Below are 23,724 nucleotides of genomic sequence, written 5' to 3'. Positions count from 1 at the left end.
GCACCACATAAAAATAAAATAAAGATGTTGTGTCCACCGAAAACTATAAAATAAATATTTAAAAAATTCTCTCTCTGTCTTAAAAAAAAAAAAGAAACGTGTTAGCAGCTTTTATATCTAGGTGGATATTGTTTGTCATATATTTTTACTTTTCTGTGGGTTTAAAATTTTTCAGAATAAAAACTAGTAGGAACATTCTTGACTTTTCCATTTGTTTTTCTTTCTCTTTCTTTTCCTTTTTTTATTTTTGGTACCGGAGACTGAACCCAGGGGTGTTTTACCATTGAGCTACATTCCCAGACCTTTTTATTTTTTATTTTGAGACAGGGCCTTGCTAAATTGCTGAGGCTGGCCTCAAACTTGTGATCCTCTGCCTTCCGCCTCCTCCAGAGTTGCTGGGGTTATAGGCAGGCCCCACCAGCTTGGCTTTTCCATCTGAATTATTAGATACTCTTAGTTTTTAAATTCATTCAGTAAACATTTATTGGGAACCTACTGTGTATTATATACTCTTACAGGTGCTGAGGAGTGGGAATGAACTAGATTTATAAGATCATTCTCTTTCAGGTTTCTTACCATAAAATAGAGTAAGATGACCCCCACATAATCATAGTGCTTTGCAGAGAGGAGGCACCCAATAAATTTTGGTTATTATAATTAATTAACTTTGCCTGTTGTTGATTTAATTTATCAATTTGACATTTCTGGCTTTCCAACTCAAATCCAGATAAAAATACATCATTTCCCATCTTATGTATTTTTCTCAAAATTTCCTGATGTTACTACTAATTTTTGTTAATATTAGAGCATATGACATCTTGGAGAAAAGATGATATAAAATCAAAGCAAAGATGAAATTAAAATGATTAGGAATGTTATATAATTCAAGTTAGGTTTTCAAATATGCAAGTATCCTAAGGTCTAAAGTTTATAAAGATTTTATTGATAATTATGTCCTGGTCTAAGATTGGGTCATAAATTAGAAGAAATTTAAGAAAAGTTTCTAACCTAACAAAAGAGGTGGAAGACCTGTATAATGAAAACTACAGAACACTAAAGAAAGAAATCAAAGAAGACCTAAGAAGATGGAAAGATCTACCTTGCTCTTGGATAGGCAGAATTAATATTGTCAAAATGACCATACTACCAAAAGTACTATACAGATTTAATGCAATTGCAATCAAAATCCCAATGGCATTCCTCATAGAAATAGACAAAGCAATCATGAAATTCATCTGGAAAAATAAGAGATCTAGAATAGCTAAAGCAATCCTTAGCAAGAACAGTGAAGCTGGTGGCATCACTATACCAGACCTTAAACTATACTATAGAGCAATAGTTAACAAAAACAGCATGGTATTGGCACTAAATAGACTGGTAGACCAATGGTACAGAATAGAGAACACAGAGACTAACCCCCATAATTACAGTTATCTTATATTAGACAAAGGCGCCAAAAACATACATTGGAGAAAAGATAGCCTCTTCAACAAATGGTGCTAGGAAAACTGGAAATCCATATGCAACAAAATGAAATTAAACCCCTATTTCTCACCATGCACAAAACTCAAAATGGATCAAGGACCTAGGAATGAAACCAGAGACCCTGCATCTAATAGAAGAAAAAGTAGGCCCAAATCTCCATCATGTCGGATTAGGTCCCTACTTCCTTAATAAGACTCTCATAGAGCAAGAAATAAAATTAAGATCAATAAATGGGATGAATTCAAACTAAAAATCTTCTCATCAAAAGAAACAATCAATGAGGTGAATAAAGAGCCTACAGCTTGGGAGCAAATTTTTACCACTTGCACATCAAATAGAGCACTAATCTCTAGGGCATACAAAGAACTCAAAAAGCTAAACATCAAAAAACTCCAAATAATCCAATCAATAAATGGACCAAGGAACTGAACAGACACTTCTCAGAAGATGATATATAATCAATCAAGTAATACATGAAAAAATGTTCAACATCTCTAGCAATTAGAGAAATGCAAATCAAAACTAAGATTTCATCTTGCTCCAGTCTGAATGGCAATTACCAAGAATACAAGCAACAATAAGTGTTGGTGAGGATGTGAGGGAAAAGGTACACTCATACATTGCTGGTGGACTGCAAATTGGTGCAGCCAATATGGAAAGCAGTATGGAGATTCCTTGGAAAACTGGGAACAGAACCATCATTTGATCCAGCTATCCCACTCCTTGGCTTATACCCAAAGGACTTAAAAACAGCATACTACAGGGACATAGCCACATCGATGTTTACAGCTGAACAATTCACAATGGCTAAACTGTGGAACCAGCCTAGATACCCTTCAGTAGATGAATGGATAAAGAAAATGTGGTATACACAATGGAATATTATTCAGCAATAAAAGAGAATAAAATCATGGCACTTGCAGGTAAATGGATGAAGTTAGAGAATATATTGCTGAGTGAAGTTAGCCAATCCCAAAAAACCAAATGCCAAATGGTTTCTCTGATATAAGGAGGCTGATTCATAGTGAGGTTGGGAGAGGGAGCATGGGAGGATTAGACGAACTCTAGATAGGGCAAAGGGGTGGGAGGAAAAGGGAGTGTGCATGGGGGTAGGAAAGTACGTTGGAATGATATGGACATCATTACCCTAAGTACATGTATGAAGACACAAATGGTGTGAATATACTTTGTGTACAGAGATATGAAAAACTGCTCCATATGTGTAATATGAATTGTAATGCATTCTGCTGTCATAACAAATTAGAATTAAAAAAATAAAATACTGGGCTGGGGTTGTGGCTCAGTGGCAGAGCACTTGCCTCACACATGTGAGGCACTGGGTTCAATCAGCACCACATAAAAACAACAAAATAAAGATATTGTGTGCATGTATGATTAAAATAATATTAAAAATAAAATACTAAATCTTTAACTGTAAAAATAAAAAACACTCGAAATTCCTTAACACTCTTTCCAATAATCTTACTTCTTTTACACACTGGGTAAACTTAACACATGACTTTATCTATGAGTACGAGTGCGCCTTCCTTGCATTCTGCTCCACCCACTCACATTCTCAGATGCTAATGGCTTGCTCTGATAAATGCAGGGTTTAAGTCCATAACATACAACTAATCAACAAGTTCCAAAGTTTTCCTTTTGGTATAAACTGTGATCATAGCTTATAACTTATTATACGAATTGTTTTAATGCAATAGTAGTATAAAAACCAAACTAAAGTTTATTCATTTAACTTGCAAAGTAATACATAAAATTGATTGAGGTGACCCAGTAACATAAAATAATAAGTGGTACTTTTGAGGCTCAGTTTATTTTCAAGTGTTTATTAAAAAAATAACAAAACACTTCTACTTTTGTCTTACATCTTTATAGAAGAGTAGAACACTTATTCCTTTGGTAGCAATAATATCAAACATCTCCTATGTCTTGAGCATTGTACTTGCAATTCAATGCAATCTTGTCCATTAACAATATAGTAAATTTGTTACTATAACAATGCAGATTTTAAATTACTTACAATAAAGAATTTTATTATTATTTTGAATAGAATTAAAATAAATAAACTATAGAAATAATTTAACAAATCTATGGAGTACTACCGTGTGGAATACAAAAGAATAAATTAAAAATGGTCCCTGCCATTAAGAAATTCACAGTCTAAAGAGACAGAAAAAGAAAATATAAAATTTAGCATAGTATGACAGCTTTGAGTGTGGTATAAACAAAGAAGTACAGAAACCTTAAAAGGGTCACTTAATCCAGAACAGTAGTAGGTAGGACTGTTTCCAGGCTAAGGTGATGAGTTCTACAAAAGATTTTGCCAAGAAAAGAATTCATGGAGGATCAAAGGAAGAAGTTTATAGATATATCAAACAGCCTGTGCAAAAGGCAGAAAATTGAGGGAATTTACATGTTCAGAGAACTGCATAGCTTGATGTCACTGAACTAAAAAGTTATAGGATGGAATAGTGGTGCGATAAGAGGCTAGTTACAGGTCAGACCACATCATTAGAAACTGTACAAACTTTGCCAGGGAATTTTGACCTTTACCTGAATGCATTGAAGTGTTTAAGTTAGGTCATATGATAATTTGGGGACTTAGAAAGATTATACTGGTGAGGAAAGAACTGGAGGCAGGTACACCAGTTAAGAGGTTATTAAAGTAATCCTAACTTCAGATAAGGATCGGAATTAAGTAATGAAGCAGAGATAAATATGGAGAAGGATTGAAATGCCTAGGTATTAGGATGATAATATCACTAAACCTTGACTTCTGCTTGAACATGGAGAATGTTGGAGAAGAGTAAAATATGGTAACTACTGAACAAAGCCCATCATTCACTGAGGTCTGGGATGAAGAACAATTATTTCTGTGAGAGAATGAGTTCTGATTCAGGTGTCTGGAGCCTACCGGGCAGATCTGATCTGTGTCCTGGGTGTGAACATCATCAGCACCAACGATGGCCATAGTTGATGCTGGAGGAGTGGGTGGGATTATCTAGGATGTTCCTTAAGAAACATCAACATGTAGTAAGTAGCAGAAAGAAAGTAAGTCTTTGAAAGAAACTGAAAAGACTGGTTAGAATAAGCAAAGAAAAAATCCAAGAGGTTCTAGCCCCAAACCTAGAAGTTATAAGAACTGAATGTTTATGGGTGTCAAATACCTGAACAACCAAAATGCATTCAATGGATTCATCAATTAAGTCATTTGTAACTTGGATAACAACAGTTTTAATCATGTGGAGTGTAGGTCAGTTTAGAGCAGATTGAGCAATGAATGACTGATGAGGAAGTAAGAGTCAAAGAAGTGTTTTCAGGACATAAAATTAGAAGCACTATGGACAAATCAAGGTTTGATATCTTAAAAACATAGACTTACCTAAACCACAAATATCACCCCCTAGACAAATAAACAAAGGAAATTACATCAGGTAGGGCTTTTAGTGCAAAGGCTGAAACTCAATTTGTGTTAGTTTAGGTACGCAGACAGGGAATGACTAAAACCAGGGTCCCAAATGCAAACAGACCTCTCCTGTAGCTGTTTCTCTTTCCTGTTGTCTCCATATTCTCTTATGATAATCTGTTTTTGCGTGGCAGGGGACCATTTCAACAGTAAAGAGGAAATGGATTTTTTTCCTCTGACTCATGGAAGAGGGTGGTTTTGGTCATGTTTCTATCCCTAGACTCACACAGAGGTAAAGGAGACAGGACACTGTAAATAACAGCATGGGGAAGAAGTGAGAAGGACAATTTCCCCAATTAGGGTGATCTCTATTAATAGAGGAAGGCAATAGATGGTGAAAGGGTTGGGCAAAGACAAGAGTTCACATCCATTACAAAAGATGATACTACTATATGTGTCCATATGCTATTGTACACAGATGCTATTCATAAAATGCTTTAAAGCTTTAATTTTTCCAATAATTTCAAAGTGCTTTCTTATTATCTCTTATTAAATAAAATTAGTAGGGTCTCTTCCTTTCCAATTACATTTTTGTTAAGAAGACATGGGCAGAAGAGAACACTGCTGGGTCCAGGAATTATGCTCTATGAATAGCATAAGTTGTGGAGAAGACATAGGAAGAGACAGGTTAGCAGTGGCAATCAAAGAATGATTGAACTAATACGCAAATGTTACAGAAAGGTGGTCTTCAGTTCAATGAGGACAAACTGATATTGATCAGAGTTATCCTAGCATACAATAGGACGGTTCTGTCACATAGTGGGGATCCTATAAGAAGTATTTGAACTTGGGTTTGCTGACTGACAGGGTTTGAAGGATGAAATTATTGTACAGCCCTGGAAACTGAACTGCCTGATTTTCAAGGCCTTTTCCAACTCTAAAAAGGTAAGTAGAAGATTATCACTCATTTTCTGCTTGATCCAACAATGGCAATTTGTATAGAGTGTATAGGATTCTTTCTTTTAGTTGCCTACTGATTAAATTCTAGTTTTCTGGATTCTTATTTTTGTGCCATAGAGAACACTTAAAGAAGAAAACCCCATACCAACTAAAATGTTTTGTAAATACTTTTTAACATGGTGGTGACCTGATTCATAATGAACACTATGATGGAATATTATATCATCTGCTCTTTCGAAAAAGAGAAATAAAAGTTGAAATAAAGGTTCTTTGAAAGTTTTAAACTTTAACAAAGTCAAGTGTCAAGGATTCTTTAGGATAATTTTGATTTTCTTTTAAATATGGAGAAAACAAAAAGGAGCTGAAAGTCCTTTGTCTTTATACCAATGAATAATACACTAGATGGTGCTCTAAGGCCATCAGAAGTTTTACTAGACTATATTGTATAGCAGTTCTGATGGTATTTGTGCTTTGGAAACTCTCCACACATTTTCAGCCACTGAGAATAATCTCAGGTTTGTAGGAAAGTAATGGAAATCTTAATCTGATGAGCTTTAGCCCTAAAATCAGACTGATTTTAAACTAAACCACGGGTTTAACATTTAACAATTTGATAATTCAATTTGATTCCACTGGAATGGAAAATTTAAAGTTATTGAAATGTGAGTTTATTATGCATTTAAATATATTGCTATTATTTTCATGTAGTCCTCCCATGAGTTTATTTATGTCTATTGTTTAAGTTAGTTTTTTCAAGTTGCTTCCTAAATTTTTGAATTATCATTAAACAGAAAACACAAATACCAAACTCTTAACATTTAAAGTCTTACTAAATACCAACACAAGTACATTAAACAATACATTTGAAATCATTCTATCAGTATATTATTTCTTACATAAAACAGTTCATGATTTTTTCACATTACAATAAAAGCAAAAAAATATTTTTTACTAAAGTGTAAAACAAAAATAAAGTTTTACTTTTAAATGTTAAATATTAAAAAGGTAGATAAAAAATATCAACAGAACTTTTGTAAGTACAGACATTTTGAAATTTCAAAGTCACAAGATCTGACTGTAGTTTTTTTCTACTTATCTTTCCAGTTCTGCTTCTAGAATTTCTCCCCACGTATCTGCATCCATCGGGCACATAATTTTTTCTGGGAGGCTAATGGGAGAACATATGTTGCTGTATCTGCCACTTAGCCATTCATGCTTTACTTTACTCTTCTGGTAATTCCTTAGTAGTATTACCTGAAAGGGGTAAACCATCATTGTTCAAAAAGAATGTAGGAAGTGGTTGGTTAGTGAATTTGTTCAAACTAGAGAAGCTGACTCACAGGGCTGAGAATATTAGGTTCTTACATTGATATACACATGTTAATACATTCATGTATATGCACATGAATGTGTGCATGTGTTTATGTATATGTGTGTACACAGAGACTGAGCCACAGAGTTTACTGGATGTTTTGGATAAGGGGACTGAAATGGCTAACAGGAAAGTTCCTGAATTTAGGATTTGAAAATATGAAAGGGTGAATGGGAGATAGTGTGGAGTCAGTGTATTTAGCAGGAAAATAATAATAACTTTAACTCATTTCCCAAAGTCCTCACACTCTGTACATTATTCTGTATATGTAATCCTACCATTTCCAAACCCACCACCATAATACTGTCAAAAGCACTGTGAACAGGAAAGGGTAAACTTACCCTCCAGGAATAACCACTTTCTAGGTCGTCATCTATTTCTCTTTGGCACACAGCTCTTACAGTCAAGCAGTGGGGCTTCCATAAAGAGTCACTGTTTCTTATTGTGTAATTCCAGCTCCTACATGTCACAGAAGCTCTGCACAAACTCTGAATGTCCAGCTGACTGAAAATTTTAAAAGTGACTTCTAGAGGCAGCAGTTCAACAAAGTTATTTTGACTCTCGTTTATTGCCTTCTCAGCATCCACAGAATTCAATCCTATGTCAGAAACTCTCAAATTATTGTTTCTCTTGGAATTTTTCTGCATAGCGTGATGTTTTAATAAATTATCTTCATTTGTAACCTAAAAGGCAAAGTTTAAACATATTCTGTCTCTTCAGATAAGACTACAAATCCTACTCAGAATGAGATACCTTTTGGGGTATGATTAAAGAATTTTAACTCTTCTTTACTTAAGCTTCTGAATCTGTAAAATAGTGCCAATGCTGCTTTTCATGTGGTTCACAAAGATTGACAGGGATAATTTATAAAATAGCCTCACATCTGAATTACACATGGGAGGCACTCAACATTTTGGTTACCTTCGTTATGGAATATTTTTAATAATGGGGTTGTTTCTAAATGTTTTGTTTTGTTTGTTGTTTTTTTCTAAAAGAACACTGTCCAAAAGGGAAATGATTCTCCATGTCAGACCATATTTATTGAGTTTATAATTACCGAGAGAACACATTCAAGTATTTACTAAAAGTACTTTTAAAAATGAGTATGAGTCAATTCTATCAAACCCAAGTAAGAATACTTGTTTGTAAGAACTGATGTCTTGACATTAAGTTCTTCATCTATAATTTGTGACTTAATCATAAGAAAGATTCTTTTTAGTAATTCATATAAGAATTGTTTGTCTATTTGCACCTAGTGGGTAGGGGCTCAATTTGACACAAATACTAAAGGAAATGGACTAGAGAATGAGATCCTGGTCATAATGACACAAAGTCTCAAATATTTAATTCAAACTAGTGTTTAAGAGATGGCCTCTTAAAGATATCCTACTGGTATAGTTAATTATGAGCTAAGTATAATAGTATCTAAGGCATCAAGCAAGTGAGCAATAACTATAAACAATGTTTATAATTCAGCCAGCTGGATTATGTGACTACAGATTTAAAGGTTCTGAAATCGCTATTCTTGAGCTACCTTCACATATAAAGACAGCTTGTATTTACTTAAAATCAGTTTAGAACGTTTTGAACTTCATTTTAAAATGGGCTTCAGGGTATAGTAGAAGGGGTTCAAGATACAACGGAATGCTTCTTTTAGCTCAGCTAATAGCAATTGCCCTATTCAAGTGTGCTATACAGTAATGTTTCTGGACTTGCCCAGACCACAGTGGCTCCCATACTTTAGGTTGTTTATGATACAAATTACTTGTAGTGGTTAGAATTGTAACCCTGTGTTCAGGAAAGGACTTTGTCTTGAGGTTTTGGGGAAGTAAGAAAACTGACAAAACAAGACGATGAGTCATGAGCAATGAATCTTCGCACATTCTCCTCTCCTACCATCCAAACAAACCAAAGCCAAACCACCATGTTTTTGAAAAGAATCTCATATTAGGAAGATGTTACACTGCATTTAAATGTTCTCACTGGGGAATAAAACGCTTCCTCCCATCAGAATTCCACTGGAGGAGGAGGAAGGTTTTTGAAATTGACAGTCGGGAGTGCCTTGACCAGGTTCCTAAAATCTCTCTATGAATCTTTCTTCAAGTTCAGTTTTGACTAGTTGCCTAGAAAACTACTTCTTTTCTGTCTTTCATGAATCAAGCTTTTCAGTTTGGTAGGACGTCGGGCTCAGACTAACTCTCGGAGAGCCTCCATCCTTCGGGAATCCACGGTCGGGACCTCGGGTCTCATCCTAGTTACCCTCCTGTGTGCTCTGGGTGAGCTGCAGCTGCCCGAAACCCAAGAACACCTGGCACTGACAAATGAACAACTGTCAAAACTGTCACCTCGATTCCAAGCCACTGAAGGAAGGCTTGGTTTGCGCATGGGTCGTGCCCCAGAGCGCGCAGGCCTATAGGTCCGCGAAGGGAAGACCCTCCTACTTACTGGGCAGCGGTGGATTCTCCTCCAGCAATTTAAATCCTCCGGGATTCGAATCCTTCCCCATCATCCTTCACGTCCCGCCCACTCTAGCCCCGCCCTGCCGACTCAAATTCGCACAGGCGCAGAGGCGCGCGCATTGCCTCCTGGGATTGGTAGTTTTTCTATGTCGTCTCAGCTCTTGAACGAAGGCAAAGGAAGGCGCTAAGGACTACAAGGCCCGGCGTCCTCCAAACCCGGTGGGCGGTGAGAATGGATGGGGGTGTAGGGAAGCCGGGTTTTTTAAACAATAATTTGTAAGACCTGAAGGGGGAATCCCCGATTGCGTCACTCGTTTGGGTGGAGGGCGGGACTCCGGAAGTGGCGCTGGGGCCTCTGCCCCTCAAGGAGTGAGCTCTCCCGAGCTGAGTCTTTGCTCCCCCTCCCCCTCTGTTTTCCAGGGGCCTGGGCATGCCCCGCGCGTGTCTGTGGAAGGCGGAAACGGCTGCAGGGGCCCGTGTTCTTGCGAAGGGACCTAACTAAGCCCGCCATGTCTGGGGGCTTCGAGCTGCGGCCGCTGGGCGACGGCCCCCGGGTGGCCCTGGCGCCCGGGGAGACGGTGATCGGTCGCGGGCCGCTGCTGGGAGTAAGTGTGGGCGGGGGCTTGGCGGACCTGGAGAGCCTTGTGAGGTTCTTGCTGGCTCTTGAGGCCTTAAGTCCTGGCTCCATTCCTCACAAGTCCTGCCTGACTGGATTTTGGAAGTTTGAGGAAACATGTTTTTCAGTCAACTCACAAACATTTCTTTGTGTTGTCTTTAAAAGCACAGACTGTATTAACCATCATTATCATTTTATCCAGGGGGTTGGCAAACTAGGACTGTGAGTTGTTGTATCGACCATGAACTAAGAATAGTTTTTCAGTTTAAAAATGTGAAATTGGCTAATAGTTACTCCAAGGGTTGAGGATATTGTATCTTGGCTTGCAAAGCCTAAAATACTTACAGTAGAATCTGGCCCTAAAAAGGTTTGTCAACAGTGAAATTATCTCACCTGAGTTAATTTCTTTTCAGCTCTGGCTTTGTGGGTCTTTCTTTTATTATAATAACTTTTTTTTTTTTTTTTTTTTTTTTTTTTTTTTTTAGTAATCTCAATAGCTAATTCTTAAGTAGTATGTGGTGTAGTGTTCCAGCCATTGACCTACAGAAACTTTATTTTTAATTTTTTTTATTGATACTGGAGATTGAATCCAGCCATGTGTAACCACTGAGCCACATCCCCAGCCCTTTTCTGTTTTTTTTTTTTTTTTTTTTAATATTGAGACAGGGTCTCACTAAATTGCTTAGGGACTCACTAAGTTGCAGAAGCTGACTTTAAACTTGTGATCCTCCTGAGTCACTGGGATTACAGGATTGTGCCACCATGCCTGACTAGGAGACTTTATATATACCATTCGATTTAATCCTTTCAAGACCCTGTGAATCAGGTGGTTTTATTATCTTTATTACGAAATTTGAACAATAAATTGAACAATATATTGCCACTAAGATATATGTTTATTCTCTTTGTTACAATAAAGAGAAAAGCTTCAGATTACATTATGGAATTCTAAAAATGCCTTCCTGAGCACATACATATCTGCCCCCTCCTCGCCCGCATTTAACACTTCTTGTGTATTGCCCAGTTTGTGTAGAGCATTTTGCAGACCTTAGTACTGCTGGGGCAAACAAAGCTAAGTGGGGCATGGGTCCCTGCCTTGTAGGAGTTCTCTCTTGTATTGATATGTGGCAGCCAATACCACCGAGTAAGGAATGTTGACTATTACCCTGGTTAACTTACAGTGTCTTAATGGACCATTGGTTACTCCTCTGGGAAAAAAAGGTTGTTTTGTGGAAGTTGGTTCCAACGGGGTGTGTGTGTGTATTGTAGTAAGGTTATTGAGTTCAGTACTATATATTTTTCCTGGGCAAGTAATTATTTAAATGTTACATAACACCTTGTTACTTTTCAACATAGTGTGTTAGCCTATTAAACATTTGAAGGTGGAACCTAGGAATGTTTTTTGGCTTTGCTTGTTTCTTTTAAATATCAAGGTTAGAAACTCAATGTAGTATGTGCTTTTAGTAATCATATGTCTGGACTAACAAGTTTTTACCTTGCTTAAGGAGTTGTGTCACCAATACAGAGTACTGTGGGACTGGTTAAAAGATGGATGGATTTTTGACTTGTGTTTTATAAATATGGCAGCAGGCTGCAGACCCTGGCACATTATAAGCCTTCAATACATGATCTCTTTATTTTTGTATCTCAGCTTCTTACTTTTTCTTGCCTTCAAAAAGAGTCCCAATGTGATACAGAATGTAAAAAGAATATCTTTGAATTTTGAAGTGAATTTGAACATTGTAAAGAAGCAGTGCTACCAATTACTAAAGCTTAAGTAGCAACATTTGTAATAATTATGTGTTAATTAGTTTTGCTGTTGTATTGATTAATAATTTACTAAATTCAGAAAATAGTTGATAAGTATATAAGAAGGAGTGTAGAAACAAAAAGAAGGTGAAATAAATCATTGCTGTCAAGAAATTTCTAGGTTAGAGGTATGATACATAAGCAGATAGGTAAGCAGGGTAAATCCTTAAATGGGGACTGGAGCCAAGCATGCATTTTTAAGTGAGTAAAGTGGGAAGAGTAAGAAAAGCAATATAGGAACAATAATAAATGATAACACCTTGCCTCAGGGTTGAGGCCACAAAGAGAGGGATCTCATTGTAGTTCCTGCTTTTTGCCACAATCTGGTTATAGTGTGATATTGTTTTTACAGAGTAGTAAGCCATCTGGATTTTAGATATTATCCCCCCTAATTTTAAAAAGATCACCTTTAATTAATTTTTTTCAACACCATGAATCAAACAGAATTATGTTACTTGGTACAGAGAAGTATAGAAGATGCTTGTGGTTAAGATGAAGGATCAGGGTAAGCTTCATGAACTCAGTGACATACTGAGTTGGACTTTGAAGTGTTAGAACAGTTGTAATTTGGTGTGTAGAAAGTGGTGGTAGGGATGGAAGGGCCCATCAACCTGACTGAATATATGAGTTAAGGCTCTAAGATTTGAAAGTGTATGGCATATTGGATAATTGAGTAAATACTGACTAGACTCTCCGTATGTCAATGATTCTGTTTAACAAACATTACTTTTTTAAAATGTTAGTTTTAGAAAAGAACTTTAAAAAATTTTTTTAGTTGTAGGTGGACACGACGATATCTTTATTTCATTTTTATATGGTGCTGCTGAGGATTGAACCCAGTGCCTCGTGTGTACCAGTCCAGTGCACCCTACCACTGAGCCCCAGCCCCAGTTCTTAGAAAAGAACTTTTTATTGAATAGTTTTAAGTTCATAGCAAAACTGAATAAAAAGTACAGAATTCTCATATGGTCCCCCATCCTTTCCCTGCTATCAACAATCTCACACCAATGTGGTACATATTACAATTGTTCAATCTACATTGACACACCAGCATGTCCCAAAGTGCATAGTGTGCGCTAGGATTTACTCTTGAGATTGTGTATTCGATGGGTTCTGACTAACGTGTAATGATATGTATTCATAATTGCAGTAATGTGCAGAAGAGTTGCAGTGCCCTAAAAATCCTCTGTGTTTCTGCCTATTTATTCCTCCTTCCCCTGAACTCCTGGCATCCACTGAACTTTCTACTGCCTCTACTACAGTTTTGCTTTTTCTTGAATGTCATATTTTTAGAATTGTATAGTATGTAGCTTTTTCAGATTTCACTTAATTATATGTATTTAAATTTCCTCCATGTCTTTTTCAAAGCTTGATGACTCATTTCTTTTGAATGATGAATTATATTTTATTGTTTGAATGTATTACAGTTTATTCCTTCACCTACCAAAGGACATCTTGGTTGCTTCTGAATTTTGCAATTTATAAACATCCATGTAGAAGTTTTTGTATAGTCATGTTTTTAATTTATTTGGGTAGATACTAAAGAGCACAATTGCTAGATTATGTTGCAGGAGTGTATTAAGTTTTGTAAGGAATTGCTGAACTGTCTTTTTAAACTGGCTGTGTTGTTTGCATTCTTACCAGCAAAGAATGAGAGTTTCTATTGTTCCAGGTGTTTATATTGTGGCCATTCTAACAGATGTATAAGGAATTGCTTTGCATAACATCAGTGACTCCAAATCTTCCCTTCCTGTTTCCTACTCACCTGGAATGTACTATCTACTCACATATCTCTATACTTTTGTATGAATTTCTTTCTCTGGAAATGTGATTTTGTAGATAGTGTCTTATGTCTGTATTTTTTAAAATTCTGAAGGTGATTCTGTTGCAAAGCTAGAGTTGAAAACTACTTCTAGACATGCTAAATAAAATGATTGACACAAATCTTTAAGAGGTCTCTGCTGAATTGAACTGAATAAGAAAAGTAATGTAACTTTTCAGAAGCATACATTTTCCTAAGCTCCAAGTGGGGATTTAAATCCAATTTCATCTTCCTAAGCTCTACTTATGTTTTCACTTACTATCACAATGTATTAATGATGAGGATGATGTTCTTATACTTATATGGCATTCACTATGCACGTAGTATCATAAGGTAAATAGGTTGGGTGAGTAGAAATTTAATGGTATCAAGTCAGGCAGTTCTATTATATTGGCTAACAATTCAACAAGCTTGAAGTAGTGTATCTCAAAAAGCATTGGATTTTAGTTTTTAAAATCAAAATTATCCACATTTGGTCACTGTTGTGGATAAAATAATTGTTTATGAATTAGCCCGATAGTCTGCCATTTACACCATTATTCTTATGGGAAAGTACGTTCACAAGTCCAAAGAATATTTCACATCTAGTATATTAGTAACCTTTCAAGAGAGCTTGTTAACACCTTTGAATCTTTTAATGGAAAGCTTCAGGCCAAAATTGAGTCCATTTCTTTAAACTTTCTCTATCTTAACATCTTAAGATGTTATCTTAAATCGGGCTTTGGTACATTGTAAGAACAGTAATGTTAAACATAATCAACTAACTTGCTCTGCTGTGGAATAAGACCAACTTCTCATCAAATGTTATGGTAGAGTCTCAGTGGTAATGACTGAACTCTGGAGTGCATGCTGGGACTGACGCTGGGAAGCTCCATATATAAGAACATTGATTGGTATATAGAAAGATTTTTTTTTTTGCAATAATTGGTCTGCATTCAATTTCAGTCTTAAGTTTGCATTTTTATTGCTGGAGACACAATAAACACGAAAGTATTGAGAAAACATCTTACGAAAATTATGCCTAAAATAGATTCCATATTTCTCCCTTAGTTTATGAATTTTCCCATAATACTGGTTCAAATTCGATTTTAAATGATTTTTAGTTTACTATAAAAATTTGAATTTGCTTATTGTTAAATTTGTCTATTGTGGATAGATTAAACTAGATACCCTTAATTATAAAGTATTGTATAATATAATTTTTATTATCTTAGTCCTTAGTATATCATATGGTTCATATTGAAAAGAAACATATCTTGTCTATTTGGCTGTACTTATGTGTATAGGAACCATGCTAAATGGTAATGTTAGTTATTGGAATGGGCTTCTTTTGCTCAATTCAAGATAGAAATAAAAAATGCAAAGTATAGCTTTTTTTGTACCAAGCTCATTTTGATGTTAACTAGCTCTTAGTATTAACACCTCCCTGCTCTTAGTGTTACATACAGGCCCATCCTGGGGTTCTTTTGCTTAGCTTGAGATAGAAACCATGAAGAGGCAAACATGAACATGGCTTTGCTGGTGCTCATGCTCCATCACAAAGAAGACTGTGTCCCCAAACTGCTTGCTGAGAATATTAGCAGAAAAGTTTATATAGACAAAGAAAAAAGAAAAAAATACTGGCTTACACAAGCTAATAGCTGTTACAAACAGTTACAGAATTTCTTTACACATCTAGTCAGTTCTTTGTTGGCTGCACCAGGGCTTGCACATGAACAAGGCAATCAATGTGTCTGCCTTGGATTTGTCTGCACTTGCTTCACAAAAGATGATATAGGTGCTTTCTACTGCTGCCCCAGGAAGATCAGATATTGGTCAAATTAAGGCATATTGTACATGTAGGGCTGCTGGAAAGCTTTGGGAAGAAGTTAGCAGCTCGTGAACTTGGTCTGTTGTGGAAACAATTCTTGGATTCAGGGCTCTCCTTTCCCTGTCTCAGGAAATTGAAATCATGAAATATTTCTGCTTATTGTTTTTAGAAATTTTTCTAGGAAAACATTATAAGAAAAATGAACTGATGTTGGTTTTTTCAGTAAATATTATATTTATTTTCAGTAAATATTATATAAAATGAAATGAAAGTTACCATTGTGTTCTGTTTCAGAATCCAGTAGTTTTCTGATTTTACTCCATCTAGGTTTGATTTTACTTTGAGAATTTTGAGATCAGTAGTTAAAACAGGTCAGATTCTGAATACTTAGGCATTTCTGTTAGTAGTATAAGAAAAATCTCCATTTTGTTTGACTTCATAAATGCTAAAAATAAATATTTGGCAACAACCAAATCACAATTCGATTTTTATGTTTTCATATTTTTATCTTTTCTTCTGGCACCATGTTTACATCTTAATAATAGAAAAAGAACTTGTACAAATACTATAATGAATAAAACATTCAATTCAAAACCAGGAAACAAAGGTTAGGTATCCATATGGTATCAATATTTTGTATTGATACAAAAGTGATATAAGAACAGAGAGCCTTGAATATGTTATTAGATATCTAGATCATTATAACAGTTGTTGGAGTAATGTGTATTAATCACAATTGCTTTTGACTGCAAGTACCAGAGATGTGAGAAACAGAATTTAAGCAAACAAGAGATTGATTTTTCTTCTGTAATATATATGAGTGTATACATACTTTAAAAAAAATTTTTTTGTAGTTGCGTATGGACAGCATGCATTTATTTTATTTGTATGCGGTGCTGAGGATTGAACCCAGTGCCTCACACATGATTGGCAAGCACTCTGTCACTGAACTATAGCCACAGCTTTGCATACATGCTTTTATTTCTTCTGAACACAGTTGAAAGTACATTGCATACATGGTGGCACTTAATTGCTAAATACATTAACCTGTATCACTTAAGAATAAGGATATTTATAGATAGCTATATATTGTAAGAATTTATTACTAAGCAGTACATTGTAATGTTTCATATTTAGTTCTGCCCAGTATTTCCAATAATATTCTTTTTAGCATTTCAAAAAATTCAAGATCCAGTTAAATAGTATGTCCTTTAATCTAGAATATTTCTCTTGCTTTTCTCCTTTTTAAAAATTTGTTCTTTTTAGTTATACATGACAATAGAATATATTTTGATATACATACATGGAGTGTAACCATTCTTGTGGTTGTACATGATGTGGAGTTACACTGGTTGTGTATTTGTATATATGAACATAAGAAAGTTATATCTGATTCATTCTACTGTCTTTCCCATTCCCATTCCTCTTCCCTTCCCCCAATTCCCCCTATCCAATCTGGTGAACCTCCACTCCCACCCCTCCCAGCCTATTGTGAGTCATCATCCACATAACAGAACATTCAGTGTTTGTTTTTTGGGGGGATTGACTTATTTCATTTAGCATGATAGTCTCCAGTTTACTGGCAGATGCTATAATTTCATTTTTTTTTATGGCTGAGTGTACATGTACCAAATTTTCTTTATTCATTCATCTGTTGAAGGGCACCTAGGTTGGTTTCATAGCTTAACTATTGTGAATTGAGCTTCTATGAACACTGATGTGGCTGCATGACAATAGTATGCTGATTTTAAGTCCTTTGGGTATATGTCCAGGAGTTGGGTCAAATGGTGGTTCCATTCCAAGTTTTATGAGTAATCCCCATACTGCTTTCCATAGTCGTTATACCATTTTGCAGTCCCACCAGCAATGTATGAGTGTACCTTTTCCCACCACATCCTTGCCAACATTTATTGTTACTTGTATTCTTGATAATTGCCATTCTTACTGGAACAAGATGAAATCTCAGTGTTGTTTTAATTTGCATTTCTCTAATTGCTAGTGATGTTGAATATTTTTTCACATTTGTTGACCATTCCTATTTCTTCTTCTGTGAAGTATCCAGTTCCTTGCCTATTTATTGATTGGATTATTATTATTATTATTTTGCTACTAAGTTTTTAAAATTCTTTATATATCCTGGAGATTAATGCTCTATCTGAGGTACAGGTGAAAGATTCTCTCCCATTCTGTAGTCTCTTGTTATGTTCTTGATTGTTTCCTTTGCTGTGAAGAAGTTTGAATCCATCCCATTTATTGACTCTTGATTTTAATTTTTGTGCTTTAGGAGTCTTGTTGAGGAATTTGGTACCTAAACCAACATGGTGGAGATTTGGGCCTACCTTTTCTTCTAATAGGTGCAGGGTTTCTGTTCTAGTGCCTAAGTCCACTAGACTTGATCTACTCTTAAGTTGAATTTTGTGCAGGGTGAGAAATAGTGGTTTAATTTCATTTTGTTACATATGGATTTCCAGTTTTTCCAGCACCATTTGTTGAAGAGGCTATCTTTTCTCCAATGAATGTTTACAGTGCCTTTTTCTAGTATGAGATAACTGTATTTATGTGGGTTTGTGTCTGTGTCTTCTATTCTGTACCAGTAGTCTGCACGTTTGTTTTGGTGCTAATACCATGCTATACTATGTCTCTGTTAGTATAGCGTAATTTCTGGTATTGTGATGCTTCCTTCTTTACTTTTCTTGCTAAGGATTGCTTTAGCTATTTTGGGTCTCTTATTTTTCCAAAGGGATTTCATGACTGCTTTTTCTACTTCTATGAAGAATGTCATCTGTCATCGGAAACTTAATAGGAATTGCATTAAATCTGTATAGCACTTTTGTTAGTGTGGCCATTTTGACAATATTAATTCTGTCTATCCAAGAACATGGAAGATCTTTTCATCTTCTAATGTCTTCTTCAATTTCTTTCTTTAGTGTTCTGTAGTTTTCATTGTAGAGGTCTTTTGCCTCTTTTATTAGATCGATTCCCAAATATTTTATTTTCTTTGAGGCTATTGTGAATGGGATAGTTTTCAGTTGATTTATCACTGATATGCAACTTATTTATGAGTGTCAATCTTATATCCATAGACTTTGCTGAATTTATGTATGAGTTCTAGAAGTTTTCTGGTAGAGTTTTTGGGTCTTCTAAATTTAGAACCATGTCATCAGCAAAAAGGGATGGTTTAGAGTTCTTCTTTTCCTTTTCATATCCCTTTAATTTCTTTCTTCTAATTGCTCTGGCTAGAGTTTCTAGGATTGAATAGAAGTGGTGAAAGAGGGCATCCCTATCTTGTTCCAGTTTTTAGAGGGAATGTATTCAATTTTTCTCCATTTAGAATGATGTTGGCTTTGAGTTTATCCTATGCATCTTTTACAATGTTGAGGTATATTCCTACTTTCCCTAGTTTTCTAGTGTTTTAATTGAATGGATGTGTATTTTGTCAAATGCTTTTTTTTTGCATCTATTAGATAATAATGTGATTATTATCTTTAAAATCTATTGATGTGATGAATTATGTTTATTGATTTCCATATGTTGAACCAACCTTGCCTCCCTGAGATGAACCCCACTTGATTATGTTTAAATATGTTCTTGTATGTGATTTACCAGTATTTTATTAATAATTTTTGCATCTGTGTTCATCAGGGATATTGGTCTGAAATTTTCTTGATGCATCCTGGTCTGGTTTTGGTATTAGAGTGATAATAGCTTTATAGAATGAGTTTGGCAGGTTTCTTTCCATTTATATTTTATGGAATAATTGGAGGAAGATTGGTGTTAGCTCTTCTTTGAAGGTCTAGTAGAACTCAGTTGAGAGTCTGTCTGGTCCAGGATTTTTCTTTCTTGGTAAGCTTTTGATGGCATCTTCAATTTCATTGCTTAAAATTGATCTGTTTAAATTTTCTGTGTCTTATTGATTCAATTTTGGTAGGTCATATGTGTCTAGAATTTGTCCATGTCTTCAAGATTTTCTATTTTATTAGAGTATAAATTTTCAAAATAGTTGGATTATCATCTGTATTTCAGTAGTGTCCCTTGTGATATTTCCTTTTGAAGGATATGGAAAATAGGCCACATGGAACTCCCCTTATCTATAACTGTTCCCCTGCCTACCCTCGTGCCATGTGTATGGAGAGATATCTGTGGTAAATTGGAGCTTTTGTCATTGCAGTGTTATAAAATAGAAGCCTAGGCCTCAGCTAGAGGGAAGGAAGGAAGGGAAAATAGGGAAGAGCACAGAAGGGACTTACACCTGGTTCCCACCTATAGCTGAACCAGCTGTCCCTAGTACAGTAGGCCCTATGAAACTTTCCTTATAGCTGTTTGCCTGCCTGTGCTCCTGCCCTTCCCTGAATGAGCCTACCATCAAAATTCCTTCATCACCTGACCCTGCTAAACCCTATAAAACTCAGACTCTTGTTGTAATCATTTTCCCCTTGAAAATGAGGCCCTCCGTTGCTTAATAAAGCACCACTGATTCATGGAAGTCTGTCTTTGCTTCTTTTTTTTTGGTATTCTCTTTCATTTGCTCTCACCTTGTTGTTTTTTTTTTTTTCATGAATTTTAGTAATTTGAGTCTTCTCTCTTTCTGTTAGGTTGGCTAAGGCTTATTAATTTTATTGATTTTTTTTTCCAAAGAAACCAATTTTCTGTTTTGTCAATTTTTTTGGATTGTTTCTTTTATTTCAATTTCATCTCTTAATTATTTCCTGTCTTCTGCTTTTTGTGTTGATTTCTTCTTTTTCTAGGGCTTTGAGAAGTACTATAAGATTATTTATTTGTTGACTTTCTATTCTTTTAATGAATGAGCTCAATGCAATGAAATTTCCTCTTATAATTGCCTTCATAGTGTCCTAAAGATTTTGATATGTTGTATAGCTATTCTCATTTACCTCTAAGTCTTTTTTAATTTCATCCCTGATTTCTTCTGCTATCTATTTGTCATAAATAGTATTTTATTTAGTCTCCAGTTAGAGTAGGTTCTATTTTTTATTTTATCATTGATTTCTAATTTCATTCCATTATGATCTGTTAGGATGCAAAGTAGTATTATTTTTTGTATTTGATAAGAGTTTCTTTGTGGCCTAAGATATAGTCTGTTTTAGAGAAGGATCCATGTGCTGTTGAGAAAAAAGTGTATTCAGTCATTGATGGATGAAATATTCTATATGTTTGTTAAGTCTAAATTATTATTATTGTATTTTTTAGTTCTCTAGCTTCTTTATTTAGTTTTTGTTTGGAGGATCTATCCAGTGGTGATAGAGGTATGGTAAAGTCACCCAGTATTATTGTGTTGTGATCTGTTTGCTTCATGAAATTGAGAAGGGTTTGTTTGATGTACATAGATGCTCTATTGGGGGCATAATAATTATGATTGTTATGTCTTTTTGATGTATAATTCCCTCAAGCAGTATGAAATGTCCTTCTTTGTTTCTTCTGATTGACTTTGGCTTGGTGTCCACTTTATGTGATATGAGGATGGAAATCCCTGCTTGTTTAGAGATCTATGTGAATGATATGTTTTTTCCCATCCTTTTACCTTCAGTTTGTGGATGTCTTTGCATATGAGTCTCTTGGAGACAGCCTATTGTTGGGTCTCATTTTTTTTTTTTAATTTTTTTTTAATATTTATTTTTTAGTATTTGGCAGACACAACATCTTTGTTTGTATGTGGTGCTGAGGATCGAACCCGGCCGCACGCATGCCAGGCGAGCGCGCTACCGTTTGAGCCACATCCTCAGCCCGGGTCTCATTTTTTAATCCAATCTGCCATTCTGTGTCTTTTGATTCATAAGTTTAGGTCATTTAAAGTCAATGTTGGGCTGGGGATGTGGCTCAAGCGGTAGCGTGCTCGCCTGGCATGCGTGCGGCCCGGGTTCGATCCTCAGCACCACATACAAACAAAGATGTTGTGTCCGCCGAGAACTAAAAAATAAATATTAAAAAATTCTCTCTCTCTCTCTCACTCTCTCTAAAAAAAAAAAAAAAAAAAAAAAAAAAAAAAAAAAAAAGTCAATGTTATCATTGAGATACAATTTAAAAATTTTTTTTTTGTTGTAGTTGGACACAATACCTTTATTTATTTATTTAAAAATATTTTTTGTAGCTATAGATAGATACAATATCTTTATTTTATATATTTATCTTTATATGGTGCTGAGGATTGAACCCAGGGCCTCACATGTGCTAGTTAAGTGCTATAACCCCAGCCCCTTATTTATTTATTTTTGTGTGGTGCTGAGGATCATGTGGCTTGCATTTGTTAGGCGAGTGCTCTACTGCTGAGCCACAACCCCAGCCCCCCCCCCCCATAACAATTTTTATTCCTTGTCATTTTGATTTATTTCTAGTTTTTAATTTGAATTAGTTTTTCCTTTGATTGATTAGTCTTGTAGGGTAGTTCTTCTCTTTGCTGGTTTTCACTTTTATTTTTTGTTTCTTCTTCATGAAGTATCTTATTGAGTCTGTTTTGTAGTGCAGATTTTTTAGTTCTGAATTCTTTTAACTTTTGTTTATCATGGAAGGTTTTTATTTCATTATCAATTCTGAAGCTTAATATTGCTTGAGTATAGTATACTTGGCTGGCATCCATTTTCTTTCTGAGCTTGTATATATTATTCCAAGATTTAATAGCTTTGAGGGTCTGGATTGAGAGATCAGCTGACATCTGGATTGGTTTCCCTCTATATGTTATCTGTTGTTTTTTATGGCAGTCTTTAAATTCTATCCTTATTCTGAATGTTACGCATTTTTAAAATAATTAGTCTTGGTGTGGATCTGTTGTCATTTTGTATATTTGGGGTCCTGTAAGCCTCCTGTATTTTATTTTCCATTTTGTTCTTAGGTTTGGGAAATTTTCTGATACTATTTCATTGAATAGATTGTGCAGTCCTTTTGTTTGTATCTCTGAGCCTTCATCGATTCCAATAAATCTTCTTTTGTTTGTTTGGTACTGGGGATTAAACCCAGAGACATTTAGCCACTGAGCCACATCCCCAGCTCTTTTGAATATTTTATTTAGAGATATGGTCTCACTGAATTGCTTAGGGCCTCACTAAGTTGCTGGGGCTGGTTTGAACTCATGATCCTCCTACCTCAGCCTCCTGAGCTGCTGGGATTACAGGTGTGCATCACTGCGCCTGCCTCTAATAAATCTTAAATTTGTGCTTTTTAAGTTATCCCATATTTCTTGGAAGTTCTGTTCATGGTCTCTTAACATCTTTTGTCCATGGTCAACTTTGTTTTCAGGATTATATACTTTGTTTTTATTGCCTAAAACTCAGTCTTCAGGTGATCTAGTCTGTTGATGCTTTCAACTGAATTTTAAATTTAGTTACTGATTCCTCCCTTTTTAGGATTTCTTCTTGGTTTTTCTTTCAAAATCTATCTCTTTATTGAAGTGATCTTTTACTTTCTATATTTTCTCTCTGATTCACTCCTTATATGGTCCTTTACTTCACTGATCAGTGATGTAATAAGTGTAACCACTTAGGTCTGGTGGTGTCTGTCAGATGTTACAGTAAAGATACCGTTTCTTTTGTAAGCAGTTTGTAGGATGATGACCTGAGACTGGTAGTTAACACATAGTGATTTTTGTGTTCTATGATTTCTTCTACTTTATCTGACATTCTTTTATAAAGACAAAGCTTTACTTCCCTGTCCCATGCCATTTCTTCAGTTTGTTAATGTGTCATAATCTATTACTATCATTAGTCATTTTGATGGCTAAATTGTTCCAAATTTGTTCAGTGAGAGTCTTTTCACACTGCTGTGTCTGTCCTGTTGACATGTGCTCAAGGTCCATATTATACTTTCTTCTTTCCCCAGATGCCGCAGTCTGGCTGCAGCAAACTAACCGGGGTGGGGGGTGGGGGGGTGATGAGCAACTTGTGAAGATTGATACAGCAGGAGTGGGAGCCGTTTATTGTAGGACTGCAGGGGTATGTATACATCACTGAATACAGAGCTTG

The 23,724-nt window shown here is 35.5% G+C and overlaps 2 protein-coding genes across 3 annotated transcripts in view; one reads left to right on the top strand and one right to left on the bottom strand.

The window, feature by feature from the left end:
• Window positions 1-3,313: 3,313 nt before the first annotated feature.
• On the bottom strand, window positions 3,314-9,775 carry Fbxo48 (F-box protein 48). Its single transcript, XM_046425729.1, has 3 exons — window positions 9,687-9,775; window positions 7,583-7,924; window positions 3,314-7,123 (listed from the first exon to the last, which is right to left on the bottom strand). Exons 2-3 carry the CDS (start codon window positions 7,886-7,888, stop codon window positions 6,962-6,964), a joined length of 468 nt encoding a protein of 155 aa, XP_046281685.1. The 5' UTR covers window positions 7,889-7,924; window positions 9,687-9,775; the 3' UTR covers window positions 3,314-6,961.
• A 271-nt stretch (window positions 9,776-10,046) lies between these two features.
• Window positions 10,047-23,724, top strand: part of Aplf (aprataxin and PNKP like factor) — a 114,299-nt gene continuing 100,621 nt past the window's right edge. For both annotated transcript variants that reach the window (XM_046422527.2, XM_046422518.2), the window contains exon 1: window positions 10,047-10,305. In XM_046422527.2, coding sequence (XP_046278483.1) covers window positions 10,210-10,305 — 96 coding nt within the window. In that variant the 5' untranslated portion in view covers window positions 10,047-10,209. The remainder of the gene's footprint in view (window positions 10,306-23,724) is intronic.

The sequence above is a fragment of the Marmota monax genome, unplaced genomic scaffold (genome assembly GCF_021218885.2).
Source record: "Marmota monax isolate L192 unplaced genomic scaffold, Marmota_monax_Labrador192_F-V1.1 WCK01_AAM20220418_F8-fsc00015, whole genome shotgun sequence".
Lineage (NCBI taxonomy): Eukaryota > Metazoa > Chordata > Mammalia > Rodentia > Sciuridae > Marmota > Marmota monax.
Note: the sequence above shows the minus strand (reverse complement) of the source record. Positions and strands in the feature narration are given on the sequence as shown.

Bases quoted from the DNA above. Each gene is read 5' to 3' on its own strand.
- Fbxo48 (XM_046425729.1), bottom strand. From the start codon at position 7,888: ATGCAGAAAAATTCCAAGAGAAACAATAATTTGAGAGTTTCTGACATA. The intron at 7,124-7,582 runs GTAAGTTTACCC...TACCCCTTTCAG, and splicing joins AAAGTGGTTATTCCTGGAGG to GTAATACTACTAAGGAATTA.